At 38.2% G+C, this 10,591-nt stretch overlaps 1 protein-coding gene across 14 annotated transcripts in view; it reads right to left on the bottom strand.

Annotated features, from left to right (window-relative positions):
- Positions 1–10,591, bottom strand: part of LOC102679904 (lachesin-like) — a 282,869-nt gene that overhangs the window by 38,746 nt on the left and 233,532 nt on the right. For all 14 annotated transcript variants that reach the window (XM_031509080.1, XM_031509089.1, XM_031509079.1 and 11 more), the window contains 2 exons: positions 7,303–7,587; positions 6,869–6,931 (listed from right to left, as the gene is read on the bottom strand). In XM_031509080.1, coding sequence (XP_031364940.1) covers positions 6,869–6,931; positions 7,303–7,587 — 348 coding nt within the window. The remainder of the gene's footprint in view (positions 1–6,868; positions 6,932–7,302; positions 7,588–10,591) is intronic.

Raw genomic sequence — 10,591 nt, 5'->3', positions numbered from 1 at the left:
TCTCTCTCCCTCTCTCTCTCTCTCTCTCTCTCTCTCTCTCGTATAGTACCCTTCGCGCCACGTAGTAGAAAGGCACGCCTCTGTACAACGGTGTTTCCTTTCCTTACCGAGCAATCGCCGCCAACCTCGTATTTCATCCGCCACACCTTCGAGGCCCTTGCTGCTTCCCTTTTTCTTCCATTCCCTTATCCTTTCTTTCCATCCTCTTATTTCCTCTCCAACTTTCCGCGTATAACTCGTTGAAAATTTCAGGATCCCGCCGTTACGCGGCAACAACCGTGAAAAATTCGCGGGACAACGATCGTGGATCATTCCGCTTTTATCCCGGCGATGGGAGCGGAACCCCTCCTTTCCTCTCTCCTATCCACGGATTTTAAATGGAAAAGTTCGAGGGGAAATGCTTCGACGTGGACTCTCCTCATCCTCTTTTCCCCGGCGGGGGCAGAGCAGGGATCGGCCACTTATTAAACGAGAGGATCACCGAGATCCTAAACCGGAGAAATTAATTCCAGTCTCTGGGAGGTAAGAAGGATCGAGCGGTGATCTTGGATCCGCGAGCAGGCGGAGGGATCGGTCGGAACTAATTCGATTGGAGAAGCGATTCGAATCTCTGTACGAACCGATTGAACCGCGATTCGAACGAGCCGATGTGTTCGGGGAGAATAACTATTGTTTCCATCTTCTGATAATAACCAATTATGTGAACCACGTTGAGATTTTCTCATGGAAAAAATGTCCACACGGGATAATTTAATCGTATATCGTATTATATTGTCGCTCCGTAATCGATGGTAGAATCGAGGAAAGAGTTTCTACGTCGAAAAAGTATATCTCGTTTTCTGATCGAGATCAAGTTCGAATAATTTTTAAATACGAATTGATTAGATTTTTTAGAAAGAATTAAATTTGATAATTCATCGATATACATGACACTGTATATATTCAATCTAGATTTTCTAATAATAAAAAAAAAAAAAAGAAAGAAGCTGCTCGAGAACGAAGCATTTTTAAAATGAAAAATTTTCTTGTTCTATATTTTTTCTGACGTGAAATCAGCTCCTTCCACGATTCCATCGATTGTTGCGGGATATCTTGCATATAAGTCTCCACGGCTTGCCTCGTTTCGATCTCTTACGATTTCCCTTCGAACGAGAGTTTCAATTTTACATTTTCCCGAGAAGATGAGACGTCCCAAAGGAGATACCGGTTTCGATCCCACCGTCGTGGAATCGATGGATTCGATAAACCATCTTCGATAAACCCGCGTCGTTGGCCAGAGGCTAATACCAGAAATAATTCCGCTCCTCCTTGCTCCACGATAATTAATTACGGCATCCAGGATCGATGGATGTCCCGAGAGACGACTAGTGTGTCGAGGCATTATTAAATATCGTATATTCTCGTGGGCCTAATCCCAACCCTTCGTCGAGAGAGGGCAGCTACTAACGAGGGGATGGAGGGGGGGCGGGTGAAAGAAGAAGTTGAGGCGAATATTCGAGCGATCGTAAAGTTTGCTTTTTGAAAGAGGAAGATTTAGGGGCGTGTTTAACGAGTTATAAGCCGTTGTAAATAATGGTGCAGCGTTATGCAGATTTCCTGGCCGGGCTCCGACTTTATGAACGCGGAAATTTGTAATAAGAATTTATCTGGTTACATTGTGGATTTAGCGTTTAGGATTTTAGGAACGGTTAAGCGGTAAGCGGTTTTTAATTCTCGATATCAGATCGTTTCACGATGCATACAATACGGGATATGGATATATAACAGCCTAAATTAAGCTACGATGCTAGTGCTAAAGTTTTCAAATTTTACAAGTTGGTTGCGAAAATATCACGATTTTAATTTCTACGCTTTCTATATTCGATATAACGTATATATCGTTGTTTAAAACGAAATATCGAAAAGAGTTTTCATGAGGTAAAAATATTCGGATACTATAAATTTAACTCTTCCTGTAGATAATCTCGATCCATTTGTAATCCGGAGTAAAATTTTATTCTTCTGAATTCCTTTCGAAAGAATTTTTATTTTTGCTGATAAATCTTCTCGCTATTTGTCCGAATGATGTAATAAAGCAGAGATTTTAATAAATATTTCACAGTTTCTCTCTCGAATTTGTTAAAACTTGTTAAAATAGCAAAAAAATAAGATAATGTCCAGTAATGCTAGTAGTTATAAACAACGCGAAAAATCTTATATAAAAGTTTAATATGTGGTTCAATAATAATTTACTTATATATAGAATTAAATACAAACATAGAGAACTAAATATTCTCGCGACATGAAAATTTATTTCTTTCGTGCGCTGTAAAATGTAAGACACCTATGTTTTCTTATCTTATTTATACTTGCTGATATAGCATAGAAATTGTCTGAATATTTTTTGCGACCAACCGTATCTAGAATAGATACCAATTAAAATTGTATAAATATTATTATATAAACATTCACGACATCTTATCAGTTTAAACTAAGGATACTCTAAAAATAAACTGTGACTAATAATACAGACATAACAATTTCCTCGACCGAAAACCTATCGCTACTGTAATACTACACACGAAAACGAACAATATGTATACACTATCTAAACCGAGGACACACATACACACACATTTGGAATATTTTTTGACCGATTCCGCGATTTTTTCTTTTTTTTCTTTTTTTCAAAAGAGTCAATAGCGGTTCCATCCGATGTCTGTTCGCGACAATACAATTCAGCTTCGCACGAGACCGCCAGGACAACGGTAATTGAATTTTAAATGCGCTTAATTAGGTCAGCAGCGGGTAGCCGACCCGACAATATAATGTCCCGATATAAAATTAAAATCTTCCTCGAGATTCGTGGATGGGCTTCGACGATATGGCTCGATAAATGCGGCGTCGAACAACCCCTTCCTCCTCGCGATCATCGAAATCAATACGATATTTTCAATAATTTATACATTCGAAAGTCGAATGCGGATTTGCCTCGAGCTATTTTGATCGAAACGCGTCGATTTTTTTCTTTTTTTTTTTGCTTACTCGTCATTATAAACGAGAGAGGGAAACGTATCGGTATTATGGCTTCTCCGTTGACGAGCTGGATCTCTCTTATAATTTTCATATTCGAGGAGAAAAATATTTGAGCAAATTTGTTTTTGAAATTTAACGCGCTTCGTCCATTAATTCTCAGATTGCTTCGGGTGCAATATTTATTTCGAAAGCGTGGATTTCTGGATTTTTTTTTATTGTGTATAAAAATGAAAATTTGGTAATTCTCGTTTATATCGTTTACAACGATGATAAAAGGAAATTATATATATTGGACAAATCGAACTGTTCAGTTTTAATTGTTTGATATCGAACGACCCGAGATCGATAACATTTGCTTGTAACTTTATTAAGTTACAAATAATTGAAGTTTGGATTGGATGAAGATGAAAACAGAGATGTTTATTTTTGGCCTTTATAATCGATCTTCCAAAGAATGTTAATTGAAAATTAATACCTCGTATATCACAATTTTCAGATAATGATGTAAAGAACTTGTCGTTAATAATAAATATTTTCACAATATATGGTGAATTCTTCGCCAGATCGTTTAAATTCAAAATCAAAATTTCGAATTTCAAATCCTTTCGAAAAAGAATTTTTACTTATTTTTAAATTAATTTAAAAAGCGAACAACTTATATAAACTTCAATGAATATCTAAAAAACAATAAAAAAAAAAAACGTGGAACACAAATGATCCAGATTGATACAAAAAAAAACATGCCCAGAATTATATTCAATTTGATTGATTATTTCTCTTCTACTTCCACTTTTTCATTATATCCCAAAATTCAAAGAAAAATTTCAATACGATACAAATTGTGAATTAGATTTTAAAATTGGAGGGCCATCCTTCTCTTCTCTTTCTCCGTTCTTTCGTTAAATTGTTATTTCGAATTCGGAGGAAACGATGGCACAGTGTTGTTAGGGAATGGAGAAAAGCCAGGTGTCACGGGGTTGTCGATCGATACATCAACCTCGAAGGTCTCGCTTCCGCTTTCGCCCTCTTATCTGACCAGATAAGGAGCAACGCGGGTCCCATTGGAAACTGTTCGGTGGCGCTTAACGTCCCATTCGTGAGTTATTGCCCGCCACGGTCGGGGTCATTAATAATTCGCTAATATTAAGATTGATTTCGAGGCACGGAAGGCGACGAACACGAGCCAACGCCAGATTTCGCGAAACTTTCTCGTTGCACCCAGCAGTCAATCATTCGCCCCGTACATTACGATATTACGATAAAACTGGGAAACATTTGGGCGGTGACTGATTCGAAGCGTGACAGAAATATAATTCGAGAGGATCGTTACGTCCTTTATATTTCCTCTCCCTCCACGTTTCTAATTTTAAACGGACGAGGTATAGGAAAATTGCACGATACCGAAAGTTTTGTTAATTATATTCGATGTTCGAATGAGATATAATACAGAGATACGTTGCATGGATTTCGTGTTAAACTTAAATTACGTCTGATATGAATTTTTTCGTCGATCGAATGTTTTTCTCGAATTTTATTATCTTCGAATTTTGTCGAATAGAAAGCGTAGAAAGTCTATGAATATATTTGGGGGTTAAAGGTTACATTATATATGAATATATGAAAATTTAAAAAGTACGATTACATTATTTTTCTCGATCAGTGGAAAGATGTTATTTGTCGGTTTAAGGTATATACGTATTACTGTGTATATACATTGGCTCGTTACAGGGCAAATTGTACGACAAAGCTATTTTTTCACGTACAATTGGATAAAACTGTAAAATAACGAGATCTAACAATAAATTTCGATAACAGAACAGCAAATACATATCCATATATATCCGAGACTTTGAGATGGAAATTGATTTAACTACGTTTCATATTTTTGTTGTTCTAACTTATTGGAACATTTATAGATCTTTATTATTTGACGTTATACTCTTATTTTTTCACGTACAATTTATTGACAAAAATTTGTATGAGGAAAAACTGGGGCGTCCTATATTTCTTCCGACACCTATTCATTCATTCATGAACCCATGCATTTATACCACCGTTTTCATAAATAAACTGGACACTTTGATCGATTTGCGGTAATAAATATTTTAATCTTATCAAAAAACGCGCGTATCAAAGATGAATTAATTCCGTGAACTGATATTTATTTCCTTTTTACATCGTCGCTGGACCAATTATTTATTAAATTAAATCCGCTATACAATTTACCAGCCGCCTAATCAAATATTTTAACCAAACAGAACGCGTACCAAACGTTAAATATTTTTTTTTTTTAAACGCATCCTTCTCTTTCCATTCAATTCACGTCGCTTTTCGATCGAAATTCATCCGTCGACTGATCATCACTATTCGATGATTAAACGAAAGAGAAAAGCTTTGAAATCGATTCGATCGAATCGACGATAACAACGTGTTCGAGGGACACGATTACGCGGATAGAGAGAAAAATGTCAAGGAACAAAGAATCTCGTCCCAAGTGGAAATCCCAGGGTTCGAGATTCGGCCCATGCGGGGCGCAATTCGACAATAATCCACGGGCAAGGTAAGGTTGGAGTAAAATCGCGAAGCTTAATGGTGGTAATACCGCCGCGGCCGAGCCTTGGTATGGCGTTAATAATGCAGCATATTGAGATTGGTTTCGCTACGGGAACACGGGGCCAGAGCCACAGGGATCTGACCTAGGCATCAACCCAACTTATTCACGCCGCTTTAATAATACACCCGCCAATGTGCACACGCCGAGCTAACCCGCCTAATGCAAAGATTAGATTCGAGAGGTGGAGCAGCTATTCTCGAGGATCGAGGGCCCTCCCAATGTTTCCATTTTTCGAGAAACAACGCTTTTCCGAGTCAACGTATAGACCTTCGGCGCTTAGATCGAGAGCTTTGGTATTAAATCCCTATCTTTGTCGAGAATTTCGCAATGTTTTGTCTTATTTTTTTTTTTTTTTTTGAGAGCTTCGATGATAAAATTTTGGCGTAGATTTATTTTCGAAAGCCGAGAATTCTCTTTCGATATTTCCTTTTTTGAGAAAAGGAATGCTTTCGTGGATCGATAATAGAGTTTAAAAGTTTAGAATTATACATATACTTCGATTTATAAGTCACTAGACACAATAGGGAATAAGAATGTGTATAGTAAGTCATTTCATTTTTTCAAATTATATAAGGAAAGAAGACAAAAAAAAAATTAAATACTTAGAAATTTACAAAAACAAATTCACGTATGAAAATTAATCATTAATGAAAAGTGTCCCATGACTTTTGATGAAAAAATCGAGTTCCTGAAAAATTATTGAGTTTTTAAACGGGATGAATGGATGAGGTGGATGGAGCGATAGAGGTCGGGAATCGAAAAGAGATTTAACCATGGTACAAAACGGATGTCGTTAACGTATCGAGGATGTACGTAGTCGATCGTGGGGAAACGTGTCCCCTCGAAGGAATCGAGACAACGTTTCTACTGTTCTCCGACCAAGCGTGAACCGATCGATATCGACACGGGACCCTCGTCTAAATTGTTTGGATTACAAGAGCAAACCCCTTGATCTCCCCGTGAAATTTAACGATCGAACGTCGCTACGAAATTTAAATATCTCATCTCTCTACAGCTCAGTTTCGTTTTCGACCAATTGATTAAATTTTCATCCACGTTCCAACCGATCGTTCGAAAGATGCGAAAGGGGAGCGATTTTAACGGATAGAGAAAATAATACACGGATACAGAAGAAGAAGAAGAAGAATTGTCTCGATGAAGAGGGAAGCGTCGGAGAGGACTTACGTGATATATCGATATAGGGGGCTTGAAGTGCAATGTATTCAATGAGCCTCTCACCTTCTTTGTTGGCGCTGCTCTTGATCTCCGTGGCTTTCGGCGCAACCGATGGTTTTGGAATCTCTGAAATAAAAATTATCTTTAAGAATCGGTTCTGATTCGAAGCTAATTCTCGACCCATCTTCGATCATCGATCGATCATTCGAGTTACGAATGCTACGAGACAACGAATTTCGATTCAAGAATTGTGTTACAATATATTTTAACTTTTGGCTGTACTTTTCTGTAATCAATTCAATTCGTTGTTACAATTGCAATACTCTTGATATTCCATTGACGAGAAACTTACGAGAGGAAATAATAAATTGCATCAGAAACGAATTTAAAACTTTTAATTTAAAAAATTCTAGAATCTCTATCTATTCTTTAATTAATTCATCATATAATTTTCTTATTCATCGCTCCTTTCATTATTCACAAATGATTCATCTTACCATATAACCTGATCGAGCCCTCTGTCTCGCCCAGCGAGTTCTTGCTGATGCAACGATAATTGCCGAAATCACCAGCCTGTAGATTCTTTATGGTCAGCCTCATGTACGCCCTGTAACTGTTCTCCATGATGCTCGTCGTGTACTTCTCGTTGGACAGTATCATCTCGTCGCCGAGGAACCAGTAGCTCATCGCGCGTGGATAAGCCTCCGTGTGACAATCGATCGTTACGTTCGTGCCAGCTGGTGCGCCGACCAGCTGATTCGGCACGAAGATCATCGGCGAAACTTAAACATCGAACGAAGGATTCGGTTATTGGTCCATATTCGAGGGATCCTGTACGCGTCGAATTAATAATCGTTCGTAGAGACGTTCGAGGCAACGATTAAGTCGACATGGATGTAGGAGGGGGACTGCTGGTTAGGTGCACGATTTATCTTCCACGAAATCACTGACCATGAATTATACCGAGCTATTCCCGCGATTATGGAGATCGATAGTCGGTGGTGAAGTTTAAAGCATTGTGGAAAGTGCATCTTAAACTATTGGTTATTGTATGGTTCATTAACGGACTGTAATTTATTTTCGATTTGCTCGAGAAATTTAACGGAAGAATTATGATTGCTGGTTTGAAAATGAGAACTTAATCGAACTTATCGATATAAGAGTTATTCTTTCAGAAATAAACATATTTATCGCGTAGTTTATCTTATTATTTATAAAATGAAACTTTATTAAAATTAGGAAGAATTTAAATCGTTGTAACTCCGAAGATAGTGACTTCCGGTCGACGAACGAACGATCGTTAAAACGTGGATTCTTGCCCTTTAAAACGCTTTTCGATTTATCTCGATACGACTTCCGGTTTCCGGAATATCATCGTGTAAAGGAAAATGTAACATTCAATCATTATCTCAATCTCGATTAAATTCTATTAAAATTAGAAAAAATTTGAACCGCTATAACTCCGAAGATAGTGACTTCCGGTCGACGAAAAGCGATCGTTAAAAACATGGATCCTTGCCCTTTAAAACGCTTTTTGATTTATCCCGATACGACTTCCGGTTTCCGAGATATCCTCGTGTAAATGAAAGCGTAAAATTTAATCTCGATTAAATTCTATTAAAATTAGGAAAAATTTGAATCGCTATAACTCCGAAGATAATGACTTCCGGTCGACGAACGAGCGATCGTTAAAAGCGTGGATCCTTGCCCTTTAAAACGCTTTTTGATTTATCCCGATACGACTTCCCGTTTCCGAGATATCGTCGTGTAAAGAAAAGTGTAATTTTTAACCGTTTACCATCTCCATCCTTGTCTCTTGCTCGGATCTCTCGCTCGCACCTCGTCTCACTGACCTATCTCAAATTCCAGACAAATGACAGACGCGATTCCTGGAAGGACGTAGTACGCGATTCTTGGAAGAACGTGGGGTTCGCCCATTCATAATCTCTGTCTTATATTAAACGCTATGGAAACTTTTATTCCTCGATATCTCGGCAACCGATTGAGATATCGGGATAAATCAAAAAAGGATTTCAATGGCACGTTTTCCTCTATTTCCTGAATAGGTTTCAGTGAAAAAATTTTCAGTTCTTTTTACAGGTTTTTTCACACAAAAAATCGAATTTTCGTGAATAAAATGATCGACATATTTTCTGTATATTAATCAAATATTTGAACACGTTTCAGTTACATAAAAACTCTAATTATGAGATAATGGAATAGTATTATATTCATTTCTTATTCAGGACTAGTAAGTGAAAGATTTTTTTTTTTTAATACTTTCCTTCCACAGCTTCTATTTTTCGAATCTAAGCAATGTTGTCAACGTGACATAAAAATATTTATCAAATACATTTCTTCAAGATTTTCAAATGCTCATAAGAATATGAAAGAGAAGAAGCTTCAGTCTCGTTCCATCTTGATCTAAAAATTCAAGCGTCGAAATGGATAGCGAAGAGGAGAGAAGAGATCCACAGAGAGAGAGAGAGAGACTTTCGGCCGGGAGCAATAACGCGGTGTTGTTTAACGCAATCCCACTATATCTTTTCGTTTCCATCTGGCAAATAGAGTTGGCCAGAAACAATTTCCCGACTCGCGACTCTCTCTCCACTTCTCGCGGACCGACGTCGACCGGCAAAGAGGGTTGCAGGTGAAAAACTTTCCTTTCCTCCGCGACCAAGTTTTAACCGTGGAAGAACGAACACGGAGCGTTGATATACCTTGTAATATTCTCCTTCCACTCTTCTTTTGGAATTGATCAAATGTAAATATTTGTCCCGGATAGCTGTGTTTCTACCGCGTGGAAAATAACCGTCCACAGTTTAATTCGAGCGGAATAAACGCGGAACTCGAGGGAAAACTTTGTCGCGGTTTCACGAAACCTTAGGATTAGAAGAATATATATATATATGTATACCGTTATAGAGGCCAATCAACGGGGAGGTAAAGTCAAATTGTACGATCTCAGAGGCGGCGCGGTTCTAAAGGGACCTAGAATTTTTCCTCCCCTGGCTGATCGAGGGATCCTAGTATTCAAGCCGTTTGAACAAGTTATTTGGGGCAACCTCGCCGAGAACTTGATTAGAACTGGCGCAAAGCTAGTTTAGAGATTAATCTCAGGGATGCAGGTCGCGTAATTCGGCCAAGCTTTCGCGTCATCGGTGACTTCCTAAGCAAATTCGACGGGTCGACCCGACGTTCGACGAGTTTCTGCCTTCCCAGAAATAGACATTTCGATTTGATCGAGCCATTTAACGAGAACTCTATTATTTCCAAACGTTTCAAGGAAACTGAAATTTCATCCAATTGTTATTTGCTTTCCGAATATATTTTTTTAGAATATTACCTCGAATGAAGTCACTATTTAATTCGTGCCACGAAATCTTTAAATTCTTGAAGTTTGTCTTCATTATATTCTTGGAACAAATGAATTATTTGAAAGATAAAAATCTCCAACTTCAAACATCTTAACATCTATTTCGAAAAATAGACGAAATGTTGGATAGAACGTGAATTAAAAAAGATTATAATCAGTAGCACGATTAATTTCACGAAGTTACGCAGCAGTGAGCCTAGAGTAGAGAAGAAAACTGGCGTCGAACTTGGTTAACCGTAGACGAATAACAACGGAGCAGGCGGTGGTTGTAACTATCTCTCGAGGTCGGCCATTGGCGGTATGCATCAGGCTCCCCACAAATCCACAAATTGCCAGCGCCGGCCCTAATTAACGCATACTTCTCCCGATTTCCCACAATAGACTCTATCCACGCCGGACGTCAGCCTTCC

This window comes from Apis dorsata, unplaced genomic scaffold, assembly GCF_000469605.1.
Source record: "Apis dorsata unplaced genomic scaffold, Apis dorsata 1.3 scaffold_127, whole genome shotgun sequence".
Taxonomy (NCBI): domain Eukaryota; kingdom Metazoa; phylum Arthropoda; class Insecta; order Hymenoptera; family Apidae; genus Apis; species Apis dorsata.
This window is presented reverse-complemented; position numbering and strand designations above follow the sequence as displayed.